This window comes from Aquarana catesbeiana, linkage group LG01 (assembly GCF_042186555.1).
Source record: "Aquarana catesbeiana isolate 2022-GZ linkage group LG01, ASM4218655v1, whole genome shotgun sequence".
NCBI classification, from domain to species: domain Eukaryota; kingdom Metazoa; phylum Chordata; class Amphibia; order Anura; family Ranidae; genus Aquarana; species Aquarana catesbeiana.
The window spans coordinates 887,794,456-887,820,500 of record NC_133324.1 but is presented as its reverse complement, the minus strand read 5'-3'; the positions used below and the strand labels follow the sequence as shown (position 1 = coordinate 887,820,500).

Sequence of the window (26,045 nt, the reverse complement as noted above, 5' to 3'; positions counted from 1 at the left end):
AGCAATTAGTCTTTTTTGTTCCTGTTTCATGTCTCTACCTTCAATGTGCTCTTACACAAAGACTTCAGGGAGTTTATATCTGTACATTTCAGTTAAATGTTGAAGCTGCTTTTGTGAGATTATCTTAGTAGGAAATGCCAATGTTTAATGAAAAAAAAACTTCAGGAAAATGTCAAAAAGGATCCTCCTTTTAGGTCTTGAATGTACCTTCAGTGCTATATTAATCCAAAATCTGTATTTGTTTTCAGTGACCATACACGCTAGCTGACAGCTTCAATTAGTTTTGCAGTGAGAGTGTCTACTGTGTAATCTGATGGGCTGGAGGCAGGGCCGCCCCTACCATGGGACCCGATGGAACCATTGGTCCCAGACGGCAGGTTCTGAGGGGCGGCACATTGACACCCAAGAAGACAGTGGTTTCGCCCGATCGGGCCCCGCTCCGCTCCTTATCTCACTATGTGGATGGGCCGGCGCCGCTGCTATTACAGGTAATGGCAGAACACTCGCTGCCATACCCGCACAGCCGGCCGCCTGCCCATCCTCTCCGCTCCCTGCTGTTGGCCAACAGCGTAAAGGGGGAGGAGCCATTAAAGTTCATGTGCGTGTAAAGGCAGGTGTCCCAATACTTTTGGCAATAAAGTGTGTACAGCTAACAAACCAGAAGCATGCCATTTTATACATTAATTCATGGGGTTTTTTTTTAAGTTAACACTGTTTTCAGATTTGTAGTACCTGTTTGTACATGAAAGCTATTGAACTACAACCAATCGCACATCACGTGTTCGTTTATAAGCTGTTCCATGTTGCACTGGCTGATTCACATTTTCATCATTCTGTTGGACAGAATCAGGAAAGGATTCCCCTTTGAGGCGAGGGTGGTGGCCAGGATTCTTCCACAGTTCTTGGATGACTTTTTCCCTCCTCAAGATGTAATGAACAAAGTCATTGGGGAGTTTTTATCCAATCAGCAACCCTACCCACAATTCATGGCAGCTGTTGTTTACAAGGTGAGTGTATACAATGTCTTCATTTTGGAATATTGTTTGTTTCATTGGTTTCTGTGTTTTCCTGTCTTGTAAACCTTCTATAACCTTGATTGGTCGCTAACAAGATACATGCAACATTTCATACCATTTCTCTGATGACAAATTGGCAAATGAGCACCATGGGGAATGCACCCCATCTGCATGTATTGATTGATCGGTTTTAGCTTGGGGTCTACCCTGTGGACCTGTACCGATATACCTCCAACTTTTTTTTATTTTTTTATTTACTTTGTTTTGTGGTTTTATTGGTCATTGTATAACTTCTTGGTATCTGGAAGTGGCTTGCAAAAGTTGTAGATCATAATAGAATGTAAAGCACAATACGGGCATATACTGAAAGCTTTGAAGGACCACAGGGGAAAAAGGGGTTCTCTAAAATGCTTTACTCTTTGATGGTATTTAGATTAAATATCTGAACTTTGCAGCATTTGAAAGTGTGTAGAACAGGTGCAGAATGTAAAGTAATGGTTTATAAAACATTATAGTTTTTAGAGCAACAAATGCCAATTTTTGGATTTTCCACTGTACGGAGGAAAATCTTTTTACAGTGGACCTATGAATACAATTCACTTGAAAAAGCTCACCAAGTTGCTTTGATAAAATATTTCTGGTCTCCTTTTTGGTCACCTATAGCCTAAGCAGCATATCTTATGTGGTGTTTCACGTTGACACCAGAGAGTCTATTACGTACAGTCAGTTGGGCCCAGTTGGTAGACTGGCGCTGGGATTTTAAAAAATCGGCAAGTTACAACATTGCACTAATTAGTAAGCAAGGCAACTACATATAATGACACATATGTTAACAAACAATATATAAACCAGATTTTTTAAACATCAAAGAGATCCAGTTGCCATTCTATTCGATTATTGCATTTTATGCATGTTGTTTACCTGTAAGAACTTCACTTTTGTAGACCTCCAAAAGCCTTGAGACTGCTGCTGGGCACCTTCATCTTGGATGTGATGTCAACAGACACAGCAGACTCAAAGCTGTCATTCAAGCAACACTGTATAGTATTTCCATTCACTTCTACCCTGACAGTGCCAAAAAGGTTATGTAGGAGGAGAAATATAGTCCCATATCCCCAAAAGGCTAATCAGGTTGAAAAACTAGGGAAATTAACTGTGATTTTTAAGGCACAGCATCTTAAAAAAACTCAATTTCTTTCTTCAAAGTTAACACCTAAAAATGTATTGTCTAGTTGATGTACAACATATACAGTTGTGCTCATAAGTTTACATACCCTGGCAGAATTTATGATTTCTTGACCATTTTCAGAGAATATGAATGATAACACAAACATTTCTTTCACTTATGGTTAGTGTTTGGGTGAAGCCATTTATTATCAATCAACTTTGTTTACTTTTTAAATCATAATGGCAGCAGAAACTACCCAAATGATCCTGATCAAAAGTTTACATACCCTGGTGATTTTGGCCTGATAACATGCACACAAGTTGATACAAAGGGGTTTGAATGGCTATTAAAGGTAACCATCCTTACCTTTGATCTGTTTTCTTGTAATTAGTGTGTGTGTAAAAGGTCAATGCGTTTCTGGACTTCTGGCAGACCCTTGCATCTTTCATCCAGTGCTGCACTGATGTTTCTGAAATCTGAGTCATGGGAAAAGCAAAAGAATTGTCATAGAATCTGTGGGAAAGGGTAGAACTGTATAAAATAGGAAAGGGATATAAAAAGATATCCAAAGAATTGAGAATGGCAATCAGCATAGCTCCCAACTGTCCCTGATTTAGAACAAAGTCCCTCTGCTCTCGTTCCTCCTCATTTGTCCCTCATTTTGGTCTGATCTATATAGAGTTGTATATAAAATTCACTATTTATCCTTCAAAAAGTTTTTCCCAGTGCTAAACCTTTCATCCAATTTCTAAATTTCTGCATTTGTAAATTTCAATAGCCAGTATAAAGAAATAGTAGTGGCAAAACAAAAAGCACTTGTGGGTTAAACAAATCATTTTTTTTGTAGAATTCTCCTTTGAGGCGGCGTAGCAAGGGGTGTGTCCTAATGCCTACATACTTTTGCTAATAGGTGTCCCTCGTTCCCATCTCAAAAAGTTGGGAGATATGCCAATCAGCAGTGTTCAAACTCTAATCAAAAAGTGGAAAATGAGGGGTTCTGTTGAAACAAAACCATGGTCAGGTAGACCAACTAAAATTTCAGCCACAACTGCCAGGAAAATTGTTCGGGATGCAAAGAAAAACCCACAAATAATTTCAGGTGAAATACAGGACTCTCTGAAAATATGTGGTGTGGCTGTTTCAAGATGCACAATAAGGAGGCACTTGAAGAAAGATGGACTGCATGGTCAAGTTGCCAGAAGAAAGCCATTACTACGCAAATGCCACAAAGTATCCCGCATACAATACGCCAAACAGTACAGAGACAAGCCTCAACCCTTATGGCACAAAGTCATTTGGCGTGATGAGACCAAAATTGAGCTTTTTGGCCACAACCATAAACGCTATATTTGGAGAGGAGTCAACAAGGCCTATGATGAAAGGTACAGAGGTGGATCGCTGATGTTTTAGGGATGTGTGAGCTACAAAGGCACAGGAAATTTGGTCAAAATTGTTGGCAAGATAAATGCAGTATGTTATCAAAAAATACTGGAGAAACATTTGCATTTATCAGCCAGGAAGCTGCGCATGGGATGTATTTGACATTCCAACATGACAATGATCTAAAACACAAGGTCAAGTCGACCTGTCATTGGCTACAGCAGAATAAAGTGAAGGTTCTGGAGTGGCCATCTTAGTCTCCTGACCTCAATATCATTGAGCCACTCTGGGGAGATCTCAAACGTGAAGTTCATGCAAGACAACCCAAGAATTTACAGGAACTGGAGGCTTTTTACCAAGAGCAATGGGCAGCTTTACCATCTGAGAAGATAAAGAGCTCATCCACAAATACCACAAAAGACTTCAAGCTGTCATTGATGTTAAAGGGGGCAGTTTTAAGCTGGTCCAGAAGAGTCCAGAGAAGGGCAACAAAATTAATAAGGGTGCTGGAGGACCTCAATTAGGAGGAACGACTACAATCCCTAAACATATTCTCCCTGGAGAAGAGACACTTGATAGGAGATATGATAGTGATATACAAATATCTCAATGGTGATCCCAGCTTAAGTAGCAAATTATTCAGTCTCAGGGATTTTAAGAAGACACGGGGCCACACAATGAGAACTCAAAGATGTACTACATGGAGAATAAAGAAAGAAGCGTGATGAAATCTATATGAACCTTGAAACTTGTCAGGCAACGATAAATGTATTATTTTTAAGCTCTAATGTACTTTTATGCCATAAATTTGCTGCAACAATTGTACTGAATTTGATTATTTTTTATATGTTGTACAAAAAATGGGCAATATTTTTATGTAAGATGCTGTGCCTTAAAAAATCCAGTTCATTTTCTTCGATTTTCAGTCTGATTAGGAGAGAGGGTTGGAGTAGCTGGGTCAGCACAAGCAATAATTCTACTCCTATAAGAGGAGAGGACTGTGGCATCCAAGTAGGGAGGGGGCTGTGCAAAGAAAGTGAATCTTCCTGGAGTAGTCAAATTACCTAGCAAATTCAGAGGCATTCTGCAAGTTATAGTTTATTGAAAAACATTTTTACATACAAAATTTCAAACAAGGATGGTACCATCATACCACCAATCTCAATAAAAAAACAAAAGATGCCCAATCCACAATACTTGTTGGAGTCACTTTGGCATAGAGGAAGAAGTTGTATGTAATACAAGAGTACCCTGTAAAAAAGAAGATGGAAAGAAAATTAAACATGTGTTATATAGACCTGTATTACAAAAAAAATGGACCACTCAATGGGCACTGGAGCACAGTGAACCACCCCCCCAGTTCTGTTAATAGTTATGGTTTATGGCGTTCTGGTCCTTAACATTCAGCAGCAACTCCAAGAAGGGGAGAAAAAAAAGAAAGGATAGAGAGGAAGAAAGGGATGGGGGAGAAGGGTAGCACTCTGGAAGTTAATACAAAATCTTTTATGGAATAGAAAATGCTGCTGCAAGTAAGCATTTAAAACCGGTGATATTTTTGTTGCTATTACAGGGGGTCCCCGGGTTACAAACAAGTTAGGGACTGTAGGTTTGTTCTTAAGTTGAATCTGTTTGTAAGTCGGAACAGGTACATTTTTTAAGTGTAGCTCCAGCCAAAAAAAATATTTTTAAGCTTTTTGGATAGCATAGGGAGAGGTTAACACCCCTGTAACATTTGTTTTGCTGTCTGTGCCCCTGTTCAGAAGATTTCACCTCACTTTCTGTCCCAATGACAATTGGATTTTGAAAATTTTGGGTTGTTGTGGAAACAAGCATTGGTGATAAAGCATCAGTGGGGGTACATTTTTCCCCATAATAGCTCTTACAGGAATGAATTTCCATTCGTAGGGGTAGATTTCCTCTCACTTCCTGTTGTCTCCCTCTGTTTGTAAGTAGGCGTCGTTTGTAAGTCGGATGTTTGTAACTAGGGGACCCCCCGTACTTGCATTCTATTAAGTTGGTGACAGGGTCTCTTTAATAACAATTATAGTTTACATTAAGCTGACCTCTTTTACATGTACAATTTTCAAAAACATTAAACACCATAATTCTTTTGTAGGAACAAGAACCTATTGTAAACCATGCTACGTATATAGTTTATCATCTGTCTGAGTTATATATTTGAGCAGAAATCCAGGCAGAGCCTGAGTATCCTGGAGTCTGCATATCTGACCCTGTTGATTCCTGCAGAGTGTGCACCAAGGTGTCGGAAATGGGAGTTTAGTTGAGTTCTCTCAGCAGAAGGACCTGCTGTGTGTGACATTGCCTGGCCAAGCATTTCAGAATAAGTTAGCACCATAATATCCGCTTTATTTCAGTAACAGTATTAGGCAGCCATTAGGGGTCCTTCCCACATATGCACATTCTATAGGAAAAGCATATTCATCTCCACAGGCAACTATAACAATGTAATTGTTATCCAGTTACCCGCAGCTTATTAAACATGGGCAAATACACACGTCCCAATGATTTGCTGCACTGTAAAGGAGAGCTGGATATTCACCAGAGTTCCTGTGTGCACTGAGGGAGATAAGTCTGACTATTTAACCACTTCAGCCCCGGAGGATTTGGCAGCTCAATGACCTGAGGACTTTTTACAATTTGGCACTGCGCTGCTTTAACTGGTAATTATGCGGTCATGCAATGCTGTACACAAACGAAATTTGCGTCCTTTTTTTCCCCCACAAATAAAGCTTTCTTTTGATGGTATTTGATTGCCTCTGCGATTTTTATTTTTTGCGATATAAACGGAAAAAGACCGAAAATTTTGAAAAAAAATTATATTTTTTACTTTTTGTTATAAAAAAAAATTAATAAACTCAATTTTAGTCATACATTTAGGCCAAAATGTATTCATCCACATGTCTTTGGTAAAAAAAATGCCAATAAGCGTATATTGGTTCGTGCAAAAGTTATAGCGTCTACAAACTAGGGTACATTTTCTGGAATTTACACAGCTTTTAGTTTATGACTGCATATCTCATTTCTTGAGGTGCTAAAATGGCAGGGCAGTACAACCCCCCCCCCCCCAAATGACACCATTTTGGAAAGTAGACACCCCAAGGAAATTGCTGAGAGGCATGTTGAGCCCATTGAATATTTTATTTTTTGTCACAAGTGATTGAAAAAAAAAAAAAAAAAAAAATTTACACAAAGTTGTCACTAAATGATATATTGCTCACACATGGCATGGTTATATGTGGAATGACACCCTAACATACATTCTGCTGCTTCTCCTGAGTATGGGGATACCTCATGTGTGAGACTTTTTGGGAACCTAGTTGCGTACGGGACCCCGAAAACCAATCACCGCCTTCAGGATTTCTAAGGGTGTAAATTTTTTATTTCACTCCTCACTACCGATCAGTTTTGAAGGCCATAAAATGCCAAGATAACACAACCCCCCCCCCCCCAAAATGACCCCAAACAGCGAATAAAAATCAAGTGACGTAAAATCAACTGTTTCCACCTGAATTCCAGGTTGGCCAGTGAATGGGGGTAGTACGTGTGCTGCAGAAGTGGTAGGCTCCCAATTAGGATTGGCGAATTCAGCAGGAAGGGCACTATGGGCTCGACGGGGCCTGTGTTTGTCTTCTTCTTGGTGGCAGCGGGACACTAATAGTGCTAGCCACTTCGCCAGCTTGAACTGCACTTATGGGACTCGCCACGTCACCAAGTGTTACTGCAGTGCTGGATGTATGACCAGGATGTACTAGGCCGCTGGTGCTTGCCAGTTCACCAGAAGGAATAGCGGTGCTAGTACTGGTTCTCTGCTCCCTATGAGGGACCTGCGGTTCTTGCACCTCAACGACAGCAGAAGAAAATCGGGGTCTGGTAGGCCCGACCTTGGCAGGGACCGCAACTCCGTTAGAGCTATATGTCAGGGTCCTGCTGCTGTCTACAGGTTCTTATTCTGAGCCTGAATCTGACAGATGAGTGACTTCCTCTTCACTATCTCTCATGCTCAGAAACGTGTGGGCCTCTTCACTAGTGTACCTTTTGATTTGATATTTTGGTCTCTAAATTTAATGGTACACTAGTGAGACTCACAGGTAAAAAAGCTCCTGACTGTTAGCGACTGATTCAAACGCTACCAAAAAAACTGTTAGCGATCGCAGGGATCAGGCCTGACTCTCTGCAGTTATGTGTTTTGTAAGTGACAGTGATCGATTGATACTGCACTTGGGTGGGCTGGGCTAGATGGAGGGGCTAAACGCAGGTGCTAGCAGGTATCTGGGCTGATCCTGCTAACACTGCGTTTTTGGGAACCCTAAACTGCTGGGGATGCTAGTATAGATCTGATCAGATATCGATCCGTTCAGACACTATATTACTAAAGGGAGGTGTATGGTGCGTGTGAGGGTATTTGCGGGACTGGCAATAATCTGACGTTGCCTGGGGTGACGCAGACCCTATCTGACGCTAAAACCTAACTTTAATCATCCGCCAGGTGATCAGGGGGTTAAACCTTGATTAGGTAAAATACGGCGGGTGCCCTGACGCTATAAAAAATAAACTAGCTAAACTGCATCACCCATGGCACTTATACTGTGATTATAGGTGATGGGTTAATCAAGGGGTTAAACCTTTATTGGGAGGTTAGGGGGTTCCCCAGACCTATCTGGGCCTAGGACTAATTACCCTAACGCTGATTTTTGTCACTAATGACACTAGTACAGCGATCAAAAAAAATAATCTGATTGCTGTACTGGGTGACACAGTGACAGGTGGTGAAGGGGTTAACTGGGGGGGTGATCGGGGGGTGAATTGTGTGCCTACGTGACCTGGTGTCAGTGTGGTGTTGGTGCAACTCACTATTTGATGCTTTCTCCTCTCGGTCTGGAACGAAAAGACCGACACGAGGAGAGATGACATCACTTCCCCTGTCAGTGTTTACAGTTACACAGACAGGGAAAGGATCTCATTCATCAGGAGCGATCACCAGGTCCAGGCCAGATTTCATTGGCCTGGGCCTGGGGATTGATCAGTTCATGATCAAATCCAATTGTAATAGATGGCGGGGGAGCGCCCCCCAGCCGGCCGCGCGCATCACGTATAGTAACGTAATTTTGTGCAGCTAGTAGACAATACACGGATGATGGTTGTGCATGCAAGAAAAAAGTGCCAGTAATTGTGCTGACTTCAGTTTAACACCTCACATCACTAAAGGGATCACCCGCTAGAGAAAGGGGGTCCTGATTCCACTATATAGACCAGGGCAGGGTTGCCAACCCCCAGTAAATTTACTGACTGTAAAAATCTGTGAATTTTTTTTTTTTTTTTTTTTACAACTGCCAGTAAATATCAGGGGCTGATCATTTCATACCATGTTGACTTTTTAAGTGTAAATCAAGCAAATTACTTTGTTATAGGTATTGTCAGTGTTTCCATATCATGTTTATACTGTTCAAATATTCACTGTTAGTTTTCAATAGGAGCTGTAATTTTTCAGGTTGCCAGTAAAAAAATATGATCCGCCAATAAATTTTCCATGTTTTGTCAGTAAAAAATTCTGCGGGAGGTTGACAACCCTGGAACAGGGGTGTCAAATTAATTTCTTTGTGGGCCACATCAGCATTATGGCTGTCCTCAGTGGTCCGGTTGTATCTGTAAGACGATATAAATGTATCTACTCTTTATCATATTAAATAATTACCTCCTGAATGTTACTAAACCTACAACAGTAAAATCAGTCTGTATATGCAGTAAATCCCTCTGTATTGTGTAAAAAGGCTGTTTTAGCCTGTCTTCTCTGTTGCTCCCCTTCTTCCACTGTCCCCAATATATCTCCTGATAAGACAGAACGTTTGGAGTCACTCTGCACATGCTTAGTTTGGTGTGTATTGCTAGAGTTTTTTTTTTTTTCTTGGGAGGGTGCATGTGTTCAGCACAGGGCCAATCAGTACTGTCCAGACAAATTGGTCAGGGGTCCTTCAGCCTCATAGGACAGTCAGAGGAGAATAAAACTCCTACAAGCTTTAACCAGACACTGAGAGACGCCACAAGACTGCTATATACTGCTGATGAGAAAAGGTATTTAGCCATTTATATTTACTAAAATAATTGCATTTCCATGTTCTGTGGGAGACCAGATATAGTGCATACAGGGTTCTGGGTTTAGTAACACTTTAGGACTTAAGCTGTGAAGGGCAGGTGCAAACATGCACAGAGTCCACTCCCACTCCTGTAGCAAGTATGAAAAGGAGGGTCGCACACCGCTGGTATCCTCCACAACAACCTTTATTAGGGCTCGTTCACACTTGTATGTCCGTTTTCACAGTGGGGATCGAACCGTTGATCCCCACTGAGCCAGCGGTTGACAGGTCCGTCTTCGCTCACTGAGCCGAGACGGGCCTGTCAGAGCTCCGCTCTCCTCTATGGGGGATTGGATGAAAATGGATCCACCTTTCTGTTTTCATCCGATCCTCTTGTCTGTTTTCATCCGATCCTCTTGTCTGTTTTCATCCGATCCTCCTGTCTGTTTTCATCCGATCCTCCTGTCTGTTTTCATCCGATCCTCCTGTCTGTTTTCATCCGATCCTCCTGTCTGTTTTCATCCGATCCTCCTGTCTGTTTTCATCCGATCCTCCTGTCTGTTTTCATCCGATCCTCCTGTCTGTTTTCATCCGATCCTCCTGTCTGTTTTCATCCGATCCGCCAGTCCGTTTTCATCCGATCCGCCAGTCCGTTTTCATCCGATCCGCCAGTCCGTTTTCATCCGATCCGCCTGTCCGTTTTCATCCGATCCGCCTGTCCGTTTTCATCCGATCCGCCTGTCCGTTTTCATCCGATCCGCCAGACGGATGGAAAATAGGGTTTCCATCTGTCTGGATTTAGCGGATCGGATGTCAGTGGACATGTCACAGCTAACCTCCGTCGCTCCATAGAGGTGAATGTAGCATCTGTTCAGGTCCACCTGAAAAACCGACAGGCGGACCGGAACAGTCCATATGTGTGAAAGGGGTCTTGGAGACTGCTCACAGAACATGGTTTTGCCATGGTGTTCTGTCTGAGCAGTGTCCAATAAAGCTTCTTGTGGAAGATGCCAGCGGTGTGCGACCCTCCTTTTTCAATTGGCATAGATGTGTAGTATTCTCGTAATTATATGCAAATGTCCAGAGCACCGCCCCCTCTTCCCCCACATCAGATGTCAAGATTCTCCCACCCTCCGTTACATCAGAGTGCCACTCACCCTTACATTGTGCTGCTGCCAGGAAGCAGAAAGTGCAGGGCCTGGAGGAGGACCGGTGGAGGGCTGTAGTCAGCTGCCAGAGTCTACTAAATGACTAGACCAGGGTGTGCTGCAGTGGCACAGAGACCTGGGATTTGTAGGAGGATTTCTATCCTCTGCTACTGACTACTAAGAAAAAAGGTGGGGGCGGAGACAATGGGGGGTGCCACAGATGCAGGAGAGGTTTGGGGGCCACATGTAATGGCCTGGTGGAACTATACCTTGTGTTTGTCACTTGTGATATAGAGCTTTAGTGATCACTAGCGGGATCATCAGCAGGGAAAAGGAGGTCCTGATTCTACTATATAGCGCTTTAGTTATCACGAGAGGGATCACCAGCAGGAGGAATGGAGTCTCAAGCTTTACTTAGAAACATAGATTCTCTAGGTTTCTAACTATATAAGTTGGTAGAGTAATAGAAACGTACCAAATATCAGTTCCTGAGGAACGTAAATACAAAATTAATTGTAGAAATATCTCAAATATCCAAAACAATAGTTACACATGTGAGACCATCAACAATTTTCTACAGCATGGAAGGAGTCCAAATTTTTACCCCTTCTTTTCTTATCACTGATATGGTGGTGCTTGTGTATGAATTTGTTGCAACAATAGCGAGAGCTACTTTTCAAATGCATTGCTACGAACAATAGAGATGTCACAGGGTTTTCGTGAATTTGGTGCTCCCAACAATATACAGTCTGTTGGTTTTCATTCCTGTGTGAGGTTCAACTATCTCCCTGCCCCATGTGACAACACTGATGGCTGAAAAGCCAATGAGGGTAAGTCGCATGATCCCCTTTACCTACAAGCTGATTACTTTCACCCATGGTGGCAGGGAAGCTAAGGGAAGGCGAGTATAGCCTGTTGGGTGCTGCTGCCATTAAAGTGAACCTGATGTTTTTTCCAGCATGGGCAAAGCACAGGTTCAGTTTAAAGACAAGTTAAACCTTGCTGATCTTTCCCCTGGTGGTTCTTCTGGAGTAGGAATGGCACAGCCTCTAATGTCTGCCATATTACATCTTTTGGTTTCACTGCTGAACTCTTTTTTTGCAGGTGTTCCAGACTCTTCATGCCACTGGCCAGTCCTCCATGGTACGAGACTGGGTGATGCTCTCTCTCTCCAACTTCACACAGAGAACTCCGGTGGCCATGGCAATGTGGAGCCTTTCCTGCTTTTTTGTCAGTGCGTCTACCAGCAAATGGATTTCTGCAATGTATCCTTTGGAATCTCTTTATAATCAGGCTAAGTGAACACTAGAGCTCCTGGGAGGAGCTGGGGATAAGCACTTTGTAATGGAATGAGCTATTCATATCTAATTTCTCTAAGGACATTTCAGTTTCTACGTAATCGAAACTCATAATCTGGATCTATGAAAGTCAGACCTCACAAATCACTCACATTCAGTGAAGTTTGCAGATTGTTTCAGCCTTTTATGCTCAGTCACACCTTTCCCTTCAACCACTTGACCTCCGGAAGGTTTACCCTCTTCATGACCATGCTATTGCTATTCAGCCCTGTGCTATTTTAACTGGCAATTGTGTGGTTGTGCAACACTATACGCAAATTAAATTTTATGTCATTTTGTTTCACACAGAGCATTCTTTTGGTGGTATTTGATCACCAATTGGGGTTTTTATTTTTTGCTATATACAGTTGTGCTCATAAGTTTACATACCCTGGCAGAATTTATGAATTTTTTTTTTGGCCATTTTTCAGAGAATATGAATGATAACACCAAAACATTTCTTTCACTTATGGTTAGTGTTTGGCTGAAGCCATTTCTTATCAATCAACTGTGTTTACTCTTTTTTTTAATCATAATGGCAACACCCTGTCCTCGCCCCTTCTTTTGATATACAATAGGGATGGAAATATGTGACCTTACCAGGCCACAATTTCAATTAAAGTCCCAAGGGATGGACTATCAGCCTCACCAGATGTCCTTAAAGTCCCTACCCCCTTGCCTTTGCTGAAATAATGGCAACAGAAACTACCCAAATGACCCTGATCAAAAGTTTACATACCCTGGTGATTTTGGCCTGATAACATGCAAACTAGTTGACACAAAGGGGTTTGAATGGCTATTAAAGGTAACCATATTCACCTGTGATCTGTTTGCTTGTGTTTAGTGTGTGTGTATAAAAGTTCAGTTAGTTTCTGGACTCCTGACAGACCCTTGTATCTTTCATCCAGTGCTGCACTGATGTTTCTGGATTCTGAGTCATGGGGAAAGCAAAAGAATTGTCAAAGGATCTGCGGGAAAAGGTAGTTGAACTGTGTAAAACAGGAAAGGGATGTAAAAAGATATCCAAGGATTGAGAATGCCAATCAGCAGTGTTCAAACTCTAATCAAGAAGTGGAAAATGAGGGGTTCTGTTGAAAAAATTGAGGGGTTCTGTCAAAGGCGATGAAGCGTCACATGGTGGGAGCCTCCCATGGAAGGCAGATCGGTTGCGGATTTTTTTTTTTTTGCTTTTTCAGTCTGACGGCGGAACATCGTGGGACATTTTTATTTTTTAATAAAGGTCCCCAAGCTGTGTCTTGTTGTTTTTTTGTTTTTGTTTTTTTTTAACATTTTGAAACTTTTTTTGTGAAATGGTAGAGGTACATTTGTACCCCATTACCATTTCACACAGGGGGGAGGCTGGGATCTGGGGGTCCCCTTGTTAAAGGGGCCTTCCAGATTCCGATAAGCCCCCCACCCACAGACCCCCACAACCACCGGGCAAGGGTTGTGGGGATGAGGCCCTTGTCCCCATCAACATGGGGACAAGGTGCTTTGGGGGATTACCCCAAAGCACCCTCCCCATGTTGAGGGCATGTGGCCTGGTTGGGGTTCAGGAGGGGGGGCACTCTCTCATCCCCCCCCCCCTCTTTTCCTGCGACCTGCAAGGTTGTGTGCTCGGATAAGGGTCTGGTATGGATTTTGATGGGGACCCCTACGCCATTTTTTTTATTTTGGCGCAGGGTTCCCCTTAAAATCAGGTCTGGTATGGATTTTGGGGGGACCCCTATGCCATTTAAAAAAAAAATTGGCTCAGGGTTCCCCTTAACTTCCATATCAGACCCGAAGGGCCTGGTATGGATTTTAGGGGGACCCCCACGCAATTTTTTCATTTTTTCATTCTTTTTCATTTTGGTTCGGGGTTCCCCTTAATATTAATACCAGACCCAAGGGGCCTGGTAAAGGACTGGGGGGGGGGGAGAATCACATGCTCTTTTTTCAAAGAGTTTTATCTATATTGCCGAGACCGGACAATTCATTACAGCCGCAGTCAGTTTTAAATGACAATTTTTCCTTTAGAAATGTCATTTTGCTGTGGTACTGTTCTAAACACGGGAAAGATGTGCCACTTTACAGGAATACTATAGACACCCCCCGGGCACAATAGTTAAAGGAATATTTCATTTTTTTTCACTTTAGGCATTAAAAAAAATCACTGCTCCCGAAAAAACGTCCGTTTTATAAAAAAAATTTTGCATTGATGCATGTCCCCTGGGGCAGGACCCGGGTCCCCAAACACTTTTTATGACAATAACTTGCATATAAGCCTTTAACCCTTTCATGACTAAGCCTATTTTTGAAATTTGGTGTTTACAAGTTAAAATCCATATTTTTTGCTAGAAAATTACTTAGAACCCCCAAACATTATATATATTTTTTTAGCAGAGAATCTAGAGAATAAAATGGAGATTGTTGCAATAGTTTATATCACACGGTATTTGTGCAGCGGTGTTTTAACCGCAAATTTTTGGAAAAGGGACACTTCCATGAATCTTAAAAAAACCAAACAGTAAAGTTACCCCAATTTTTTTGTATAATGTGAAAGATGATGTTACGCCGAGTAAATAGATACCAAACATGTCACGCTTTATAATTGCACGCACTCGTGGAATGGCGACAAACTATGGTAGCTATGAATTTCCATAGGCGACGCTTTAAATTTTTTTTACGGTTACCAGGTTAGAGTTACAGAGGAGGTCTAGGGCTAGAATTATTGCTCTCGCTCTGACGATCGCGGCGATACCTCACATGTGTGATTTGAACACCGTTTACATATGCGGGCGCGACTTCCGTATGCGCTTTCTTCGCTGCGCGGGGACGGGGGCGCTTTAAAAAATTTTTTTTTTTTTTTTTTATTTATTTTTAGATTTATAAATTGTGTTTTTTTAAAAAAAATGTTTTTTTTTTTTTACTTTTATTGCTGTCACAAGGAATGTAAACATCCCTTATGACAGTAATAGGTGGTGACAGGTACTCTTTATGGAGGGATTGGGGGTCTAAAAGACCTCCGATCCCTCCTCTGCCCTTCAAAGTATTCAGATCGCCGAAAACTGCGATTCTGAATACTGTATATTTTTTTTAATTCGGCGCCATTGGCAGCCGAGTAAACGGGAAGTGACATCATGACGTCGCTTCCGCGTTTACATTGAGAAGGCTGGAACGAAGCCGCCCACAGCTTCGTTCCAGCCCGCCCACAGCTGCCGGAGACAGCCGATTGGACACCGGGCCTCCCGATCGCACGGGAGGCCCGGTAAAAGCGGCAGGAGGGGGGGGATGTCCCCTCCCGCTCCACCGGTATAACAGCCGAGCGGCTTTTAGCCGCATCGGTTGTTATATACGGGTAGCCGATCACCCGCTCTAAACAACGGTACTGGCATGATGCCTGCAGCTGCGGGCATCATCCCAGTATAACCCCGGAAAGCCGAGTACGCATATCTGCGTACGGTCGTCGGGAAGGGGTTAAATGAGCACTTTTGATTATTCATATTCGTGTCCCATAGACTTTAACAATGTTCGTGTGTTCTGCCGAATTTTTTGCCTGTTCGGTATATTCTGGTGCGAACCGACCTGGGGGGTATTCGGCTCATCCCTAATCATGAGTAAAAGAAAAGTTTTTGTGTTATCATTCATATTCTCTGAAAAATGGCTAAGAAATCATAAATTCTGCCAGATATGTAAACTTATGAGCACAACTGTAAATTAAAAATAGATTGAAAATGTAAAAAAAAAAAATATATATATATATATATTTTACATTCTGTTGTAAAACATCCAATAAAATAAAATTTCCAGGTACCAGGAGCCGTAATCCCACAGACACAGCAGTCGTGTGAGCGGCGTGCTGCTGTAAATGTACTGTGGGTGGGTGGAAAGCTAGTAAAAATGTACATGTGTATTTTTTAACATTTAGTTATTTGTAGTGCTTTTTACATGTGCTACACTGCTTTACATTTGTCATTTCCACTGATTTTTCTGGTCAGTAGTTCACATATGTAAAAGTTTTAAAAGATATTCTAAGCAAAAAGCTATACAAACGTGAATTTGCCCAGGTTCAAACCTCTTCATTTTGTGCAGGGCAACTGCACAGAACTGCATGGCGCTGCGGCACCATTTGGTTTCTCACATCCGTAAACACACTGCATTTTCCGAAGCATGGGGGTGCTATCAAGAATTAACGGCATCCCCCTACATCTGCTAAAGAGCAGAGCGTTTTATCTGTGGGCTGGGGACCATTGCGATTTATGCACTAGTGCCTGAATCACATAAGTGTGAATCTAGCCTTCAAAAAGCACTTAGAAGCAAAGTGACAGGAGAAAATGAATCTTTATGCCTTATAGAAAAAGCGCACTGGTGTGAATGGCACCATAAGACGTTCATACTGGCAGTAAAGAGGCGCTAAAAACAGGTTGTTTGTCTGTCCTCGGCTACCTATCTAAAAATGTATATGGCAGCCGCACAGGTCCATCCACATGCCACAGCAATTTTAACTCAGCCTGTCACATTTGGCAAGGATTCCATTTGCCAAGCGTGCCCAGTGATGTCAATAGGACTGTGCCTTTACTGAGTGCCAACAGCTTGGCCTGTGGTTGCCGTTCAATATTGCAATGTAAAATTCCTATTGCAATTTGGGGGAATAAACCTGCATTCAAGAGATATCAGTATGGCCATCTGAACATCTACAAACTCCACCCAACTTAACACTGCAAGCTCCCCTCAACACTTAAAAACTCACCAACCTGGATTGCTTTTTAGAGGGGCAGTAAACTTTCCTGCCAGTGTGAACTTTGCCTTATTGTCAAGTTTTTTATATACGTACATTGGTGAGAACATCTGTTCACCCTAAGACCCCTTTCACACTGAGGCGTTTTTCAGGCACTTTTGAGCTAAAAATAGCGCCTGTAAAATGGCTCCCCTGCAGTCTGTGTGAAAGCCCGAGTGGTTTCACACTAAGGCGATGCGCTGGCAGGAAATTAAAAAATTCCTGCAAGCAGCATCTTTGGAGCTTTTTTTTTTTTTTTTTCACTGCACTGGGGTTCAGTGCATTTTTGATGCATTTTTACCGCGTTCTAATACAGTCCAGTGCAGGAAAAATGCAGCGTGTTGGACTTTTTTTTTTTTCTGGAACTGGAAAGCCCTGGAAATGACTGCACTGGTGTGAGGCGAGCTATGCCGTTGGAAACCATATAACCTACTTTCCATGCATTTTTTGATGCAGAAAAAAAAATACGCAGGACAGCATGTGGTGTGAACTGGCCCTATGAGTAAAGCCAGTTTATTAAGTAAAGTGAATATTCACTAAGCTTAGTATATAAGGTGAAAGTGTGTTTTCTTCAATCAGTTGTGTCCAAGCAAAAATCCTGGTATTTGAATTTCCCTAATAAATTTCACCTTATTATAATAATTGCACATTTTTTGCAGGTAAAAAAGATATTTTTGTTTCTTAAGAGCTTGTAAAGCATTGCACCTGCGAACAGCAGATCAAGGCTGCAATCTCCAGCTCCTGCGGACTATGGAGCTGTCTGCCCATACCTTGTACTGAATGACAGACAGAATCAATGAACTACTAGAGCGCTCACCAGCCCTGGTAGTTCGAGAACTACAAGCTGTCAACCGCAAAGGCCGTCAGTACTTGTAGTTCACTCATAGAACTCTGAAAGAATGATGTGGCTGTGTGGGCGGAGCACCAGATGGCTGCGTTCTTTTCAAATTGTGACAGTGGGTGATGGGAGAAAATCCCCAGCCCACTGTCAAAATTAGGAGGAGGATCAGTAGGAGGCTGTGGGAGCATGTAACATGTTCCCAAAGGTGAACTTATCCTTTAATATTAATTTTTATAGGTATATATAGCGCTTTACACAGTGATTTATATATTGTACATTGATATTAGTCCCTGTCCCCGGGAGCTTACAATCTAAGATTTCTACTTCACTTGCATACATACCACATACTGGAGACAATTTATTTACCAGCATGTCTTTGGGTTGTGGGAGGAAACCAGAATACCTGGAGGAAACCTCCCAAGCACAGAGAATCACAACCAAGGACCCTAGTGCTGCAAAGCAGGAGTGCTCCCCACTAAGCCACTGTGGGTATTTGAAGTGAACAAATTAAAGTACAACTAAAGGCAAAACGTATCTTTTTTTTTTTTAACCACTTCAATACTGGGCACTTTCGCCCCTTTGCTTCACAGGCCAATTTTCAGCTTTCAGCGCTCTTGCACTTTAAATAAGAATTGCGCGGTCATGCAACACTGCACCTTAATGAAATTTTTGTCATTTTGTTCACACAAATAGAGCTTTATGCTGGTGGTATTTATTCACAAATCATTTTTTTATTTTTTGCGATATAAGCGAAAAAAAGAGCGGAAATTTTGAAGAAAAAATACATTTTCTTCTTTCTGTTTTAAAAAAGATCCAATAAAATCAAATGTCATAAATGTAAGCCAAAATGTATTATGCTACATGTCTTGGGTAAAAAAAAATCCTGTTAGGTGAATGATAATTGGTTTGTGTGATCACGGACATGTGTGCAGATGATCATTGGGACATATGATTTTAGTGTTACATATGTGGGAAAAGGTGTTTTTACTGTGTGGGGACATTGTGTGTTTACATTGTGTGGGGACACTGTGCCAGTGATCAGTGTGTAAAAGGCTGTAAAAAACAGCTCATACTCGATCACCGGCTGGCTGCAGCGATCTGCTCTCCTCTCCTCACTGACAACTTCCATGTGAGGAGAGGGGAGCCTAGCAACCAGCTCTCTATTTACATCACATGACAGCTCTGATTGGACACAGCCGTCATGTGATCAGGAGGGCCACACAAGCTCATCGGGGTCATGCCTCTGCACAGGCACGTGCGTGCGATCCCCCTCCTGAGGGACGTTCCTGAATGTCCACTCAGGAGGAAGATCCCACCCGGCCGTATATGTGCAGTGGCCAGGTGGGAGGTGGTTAATTTTTTAACACTGCACTTCCCAGTGAAAGGCTGTGCATGGGGGTGTCTCAGGACAAGTCTGATCATTGGAGGAGAGCATGCTGAGTTCCCAGCAGAGCTAGAGAACTGACCACAGTGTGCTCTCCTGCTTAGTGTGGTCAGTTTTTAATAGGAAAGCAGAGGGAGTAGCAGGAACACCAGGGATATTACACAAAGGAAGCAATACAATGAGAACAGGATACTTTTTCATACAAGTACATGGTACAGCAGGCACATCTCAGAAATATGAAATGTTGGGTTTACATATTTTTTAATTTGCAGGGATTTCCTCTCACTTTCTGTTTTGGCTATGCGACAGGAAGTGAAGGCAAATCTCAACAAAATGGGACACAGATGTCCAGAAAAAAAAACTGACAGGGGCTATAACCCTCCCTTACTTGATCTAAAATGGGGGGAAAAAGTTTTGCCTTTAGTTCTACTTTGGTAGGTGAGCAGCCTTTTCCTTTAGTAAATGAACGCTGCAATTCTAAACACTTGTCCACATGTTTTCTGTGTTGTTGTTTTTTTGGATTTTCCCTAACCCTTCTTCCAGTCTTCCACATGTGATCAGCCGAATGGGCAAGTCTGAACCTGTGGACGTCAACTTGTTCTGTTTAGTGGCCATAGACTTTTACAGGCACCAGATCGATGAAGAGCTGGACCGCAGGGCCTTCCAGTCAGTGTTTGAGTTGGTGGCTGCACCGGGAAGCCCGTATCACAGCCTGCTGATGTGTTTGCAGAATGTGAATAAGACGACGGTGTTTTAAGCACTTTGCGGGTGAGGCTGGTATTGGAGCAGAATTCCAGGACAGTACAAGAAGGGAATGACGCTGGTCTCTTCTTCACCAACATCTCTACCCAGGCCCTACAACCTCACCCACCCCTCCCCGGAGTCACTGTGACTCTCACTCTGCTCTGAATGTCTCTTCTTTGTAAATATTTGATTGCAGTTAGGTTTTTTTTTTTTTTTTGTTTTTTTTTGCTTTACTACAGTGAATGTAAATGTCCTGTTCTTTTTCACGTTTTCCAGTGGAAGTCTGTAACAGCACAAAGCCGCATCACTAAACTCAAAGCACTCGTCTTGCTAAACCTTGTCTATGTGGAACCCATTTGTGGAGATGAGGACGGCGTCTGCCATAGCACTGAATCATTCCCTCTAGTGCTGCAGGTGATTGACGGTCACCGCTATGAGTATTGTGAAAAGATGGCGTAGCTGGAAAGAAGAAGATACTCCCATAGGGGCGTCTGTGTACTGAGCACGGCAGAATCTTCCCTGTCCTTTTTCACTTAATTTGGGTATTGACATAAATGATTTTAACTCCTATTTCTATATTATGTAAAATATGTATAATTGTAAAACCCTACAGTTCGTGATACTATCATTTCACATTACAAAAACCACTCTGAGAACTCATCTTGCTTGTACTGACTGGTTTGTAGTCCTCATTGGCCCAAACAAAGAAGACATGTGTTTAAGCCTCATTTACGTTGTCATGTTAAAGTGTACCTGTCGGCTATATGCAGGGCATGAACCCATTTTTGTGATCTCAACCAAAAATCAGCAGTCACTAGGAATGTTGGATTGTGCTGAGACAATAAGTAATGTCACTCCTTTTTAGTAAATTGATGGGACTACTTCTGGTACCATACTTGTCAGCTTATATACAGTGGAGAAAATGATAATTTGATCCCCTGCAGACTTTGTAAGTTTGCCCACTTACAAAGAAATGAAGGGTCTATCATTTTTATCATAGGTATATTTTAAATGATAGAGCCAGAATATCAACCGAAAATCCAGAAAAAACACATAAAAATGTTATAAATTGAGTTGCAGTTCAGTGAGTAAAATAAGTATTTGATCCCCAAGAAGTAGTTGGTTACCAGGTTTGCACACATCTCAGGAGGGATTTTAGTCTACTCCTCTGTACAGATCTTCACTAGTGGCTATAGCAGCCGCTAGCAATAATCGCAAGTAAATCCGGCAGGCTGGTTGTACCCAAGTTGATCGATCAAATTGGTACATTCACCCTGCCTATCGATCAACTTGATACATTCAGCCTGCCGAACTTGGTACATTTAGCCTGCTCGGTACATTCAGCCTGCATGAACTGGCTTCGTAATGACACAGGCTTCCCAATGGTTTCCATACCTTCTCCAAAGGAGAAAATTTATGAGTTGCATTCTCCTTTTAGTAGTTTGGCCATACTGACTATGGTCAGACATCTCTTGCAGAGGTGATAGTCAGTATACCCAAGCGCTGAAAGTATGTGTTGTTTGTGTGCTGCCAGATGGGGATAAACTTTGCACTGTGTGTGCATCATATCCTCTTGTTGGAAAGTTAGGAAGGAGGTTATTTTGGGCCCTGGCACTTCAGCAATGTGAACAATAAGCACTAGTTGTCTCACTCCCCATGGTTCTCCATGATCTTTCCTTCTGTGGAAGAAAGCTAGACTGTATTTGGATATACAGACTTAATTTTACTGTGGAAAGATCTATCACCTGAAAGATCTTTCCATCTATGTGCAAGCTCAGATCAGATCACTCAAGCTGGGTCTTTGGAAGGGACATAAGAGGATAACTGACTTTTATCTTGGGCGGACAAGGGGACAAGAACAATTGGCTTACAAATTCTAACTAAATCTGTATTTCCCTAGAAAGTCTGAGAGCCTATAGACAGACATATATTCACTTGTTGATGTGACCATAATCAGCCTGGATGGGGCAACAATCATGTTATGCCTATGGATACGTCTATGCTGAAATTAAAGTGGCAGAAGGTTTTTTTATCTTAATGCATTCTCCATGTCTGAATGAACACACAAGAGCAGTGGCTCGGCTCGAGCACCCCCATAGCGAGCTGCTTGCTGTGGGGGAACTCGGCAGGAGGGAGGGGCCAGGAGCGCCAGCGAGGGACTCGAAAAGAAGAGGATCCGGGCTGCTCTTTGCAAAACCACTGTACAGAGCAGGGAAGTATAACATGTTATTTTTAAACAAAAAAAACAAGACTTTAATATCACTTTAACAAAGAATGATGAGCTACACAGCAAAGATGACCAAAATGTCTGTAATTTTGAAGTTTATTTGCAATGTACATTGCCTGTTTGACTATCTGCAGCCTCTTCCCAACTGAAAAGAATAACTCAGCCCAGCTTCTGTAGAATAAGTATTGTGTCAGTTAAAATAGAATAGACTATATCATAGAATAGGGCTCACAGCCTTTTCAGGAGACAACATGGGTTGTAAAGTTGTAAGTCATTACAACTGGGTAGGAAACCTTGACGTTGTGAGCAGCATTATTTTTTACTAATATTTGCAAGACTGTTCACCTCCTGCTTCAATGGATCTTAAGCAATGTTCACAAATCCCTAATTATTTAAGCCATGCATGGTTTGAAATTTGCCCAGTTCAGGGACCAGCCGAATTTTGGTCTATGTATGGGGCAGGTTGATTGTATCCAATTTGAGATCCATTGATTGACTTTGGTACAACCAACATGTCCGATTTTTTTTTTGGCCCAAAATTACTGCCGCCGGCTACAGCTGTCAGCAGTATTCATGATCTTCTCATGCCAAATCCACCCCCATTGGCAGAACACAATATCGCTGTGAGAGGCATTTCCCCATCAACACTGAATAATTAAGTGATTTTCTTCCCTTCCCGTGGTGGAAGGAAAGAAAATAGAATCGGCTATGAGCTGCTTTACTGAATCGGCGGAGGTGTGTCAAATAAAAATCACAATTGCTTCTGTCACCCATCACCAACAATAGAATATTACTACTGAGTATTGAGTTGTCAAATTCTAAATAAAAGCTGTACAGCTTTGTGGTGGCTCGAAATAAAGTTACTTGGCAAAGACATGAGTTTGGGGTTGGCATCACCGAGTGATGATCACGGGTAATGTGCAGAGCACACTGGGCGCACAGAGATGGCAGTCTCTGAAAATTGCCACCTATACCATTCTGTCATGTAGCAAGACAGGGATGGGATATCACAGGTGTTCCATGCATTTTTACTATTTTAGCAGGTAAAAGGCTTCTTGTATATGTGTTTCAACAGTGTTTTATCTGGAGCTCCCATTTAACACCCAGGGGTCTCAAACGTGCAGCCCTCCAGCTGTTTCGAAACTACAAGTCCCATCATGCCTTTACCTGATGGAATCATGCTTGGAACTGTCAGCCTTGCAATGCCTCATGGGACTTGTAGTTTTGCAACAGCTGGAGGGTCGCCAGTTTGAGACCCCTGCCCTAAATTACCCTCTCTACAGAGTGAAAACTTCAATAGCTCCCTGATTAATTTTCTTTTGAATAAAACAAATTCTAGATCTGGAGGAGCATGGTCCTTTGATGACTAAGGCCACAGCTTGTTTTTTTTTTTTTTTTTTTTTTTTTAGTAGCTCAATTGCCCTACTGCAATTGCCTGAGATTAATAGCATAGGACCAGAGATCAGTTACTGGCTGGAATAACGAGCTCCATGAGGTGTAAGTTCCCAACAGCAATTAATCACATATGATTGTGAAATTCTACCTTTTGTCTGCAATTAATCATCATTGCTAATTTGTAGCTTACAACTCGGAGAGCCAATTTTTACATCAGTGAACTCTATATTTCTGGTCTGCTGCAGTTAATCAAAGGCAATTTCAGTAGCATGATTGAGTTACTAAAACTCACACTTAGCTGAATGCCTGAGTTGGACAACCCGGTTCTTTTCACATGAAGCATTCTTGCTAAAAGACTTGTAAACATCTACATCTTTTATAAACTCCTTCTGCTCTCTCCAGACAACTAAAGATTGCCTGCTATTTAGCGTTTGCTTTGCTTATGGCTGAGCATTCATAGTGCTATAACCCTGTTTTGTGCCCTTGTTTAATAATAACCCTTCCGTACTCACCTCCATGGGCAGGATCATGTTGCTAACAAGTACAGATAGCATTAATAGGAAGTCAGTACACTAATATCTGCCATCAGTTATATTCGAACACATCTGGCTAGCTGCTGCATGTCATTTGGGCCTTTGGGTTCTTTACCAGTTCCATGCTTCATCTCATCCATTTCCAGAATTCCTATTGGACATGAGCAGTCCAATTCATAAATTCTTCTGGGCTATGATAGGTCACAGCCGGAGCCCAGATGTGTTTTGTTTTCACAGTAAAACAGAGTATATATTAAAATGTATGTTTAAATTAAAGATTGCTGGTTATATTGCACACATGAATTAAAGAAACGTTGAACTGTACAACTGCTCGTCTGTCGTGTGTGAGTCCTCTTAGATTTTGTGACTGACGTTAGAATTTGCAGCAAGCACCATCATCTCTCCTACTACTACAGCGTCCCTGCTACATTTTCTGGTAAGTGACTGAAAACTTCAGGGGAGAGATTTAATAAACTGGAGCACTCAGAAGTTGTTTGGTTACTATGCACACTGCACCAGATTCTAACTTCAGCTAGTTCAATTAACCACTTGCCTACCGAGAACTTTTACCCCTTTCCTGCCCAGACCAATTTTCAGCTTTCAGCGCTCTCACACTTTGAATAGCAATTGCGCAGTCATGCAACACTATACCCATATGACATTTTTATCTTTTTTTTTTTTTTTTTCACACAAAATAGAGCTTTCTTTTGGTGCTATTTAATCACCACAGGGTTTTTTTTTTTTTTGCTAAACAAACGACTAAAGACCAAAACTTTTTAGAAATTTTTTTTTTCATAGTTTGTTATAAAATTTTGCAAACAGGTAATTTTTTCTCCTTCACTGCTGTGCGCTGATGAGGTGGCACTGATTGGCAGCACTAGTGGGCACTGTTGGGACTGTACTGATAATCAGGACACTGGTTATCAGTGCAGATGTCCCTTTTAACACAAGCCAGTTATCGTCTCTCTTCTCCCTTCCTCATGCTGTCAGCGCAAGGAAAGGAAAGCCAATAACTCGCTTGTGTTTACATCGTGATCAGCTGATCACATGGTAAAGGGCCACTGTGATTGTCCCTTTACCCCGATCTGTGATCAGCTGAGTCTGAAGGACTCAGCTGATCACAGAGCGCGCTGCTCTTCCTTGGCAAAGTAAGCTGCACTGTAGCCGTCTTCCGGCTATAGCACAATAAAACCTGGAAGCTGTAATTAAATCTTCCCCTATGGGTCTTATTTGAAGGGAAATCCATAAAGGTTTTTGGTAAATTTATAATAAAACAAATGTTGGTAAATATTTATAGACTGTATAAAATATGTTGATAACGAAAGCACAAAACGGATCAAAGTGCTTCCAAGATGCACTATATGGCCAAAATGACTTGGACCCCCTTCAGATTATTGTATCCAGGTTCTTAAAACTTTGTGACAGCAGTTTGGGGAAGGCCCTTTTCTGTGGCGGCATGACAGTTCCTCTGTGCACAAAGCCAACTCTATAAAAACATACCTTGATGAGTTTGGTCTTGAGGAACTGGAGTGGCCTGCACAGAGGATGAACCGGAATGCCTAATGTGGGACGGATCTCACAAGTGCTGTTTTGGCTGAATGGGCACAAATTTCTGCAGACACATTCCAAAGGCATTTTCTTATGAATAGAGGCTGTTATAACTGCAAAAGGGAGGCAGCTCTATATGAATGCCTCTGGTTTTAAAATAGGATGTCCAACAAGCTCATATACAGTGCATCCAGAAAGCATTCACAGCACTTTACTTTTTCCACATTTTATGTTGCAGCCTTATTCCAAACTGGATTAAATTAATTGTTTTCCTCAAAATTCTACAAACAATACCCCATAATGGTAACTGAAAGAAATTTGTTTGAAATCTTTGCAAATTTATAAAAAAACAAAATCACATGTACAGAAATATTCAGTCTTTGCCATGACACTCAAATATGAGCTCAGATGCATTCTGTTTCCTCTGATCATCCTTGAGATGTTTCTACAACTTGATTGGAGTCCACCTGTGG

General features: G+C 41.9%; 1 protein-coding gene across 1 annotated transcript in view; it reads left to right on the top strand.

Moving 5' to 3' along the window:
* The window catches only part of HTT (huntingtin), a 283,920-nt gene extending 263,391 nt beyond the window's left edge, over positions 1 to 20,529 (top strand). Inside the window, 3 exon segments of the mRNA XM_073610874.1 lie at positions 845 to 1,007; positions 11,909 to 12,069; positions 19,669 to 20,529. Coding sequence (XP_073466975.1) covers positions 845 to 1,007; positions 11,909 to 12,069; positions 19,669 to 19,882 — 538 coding nt within the window. The 3' untranslated portion in view covers positions 19,883 to 20,529.
* Positions 20,530 to 26,045: the final 5,516 nt, after the last annotated feature.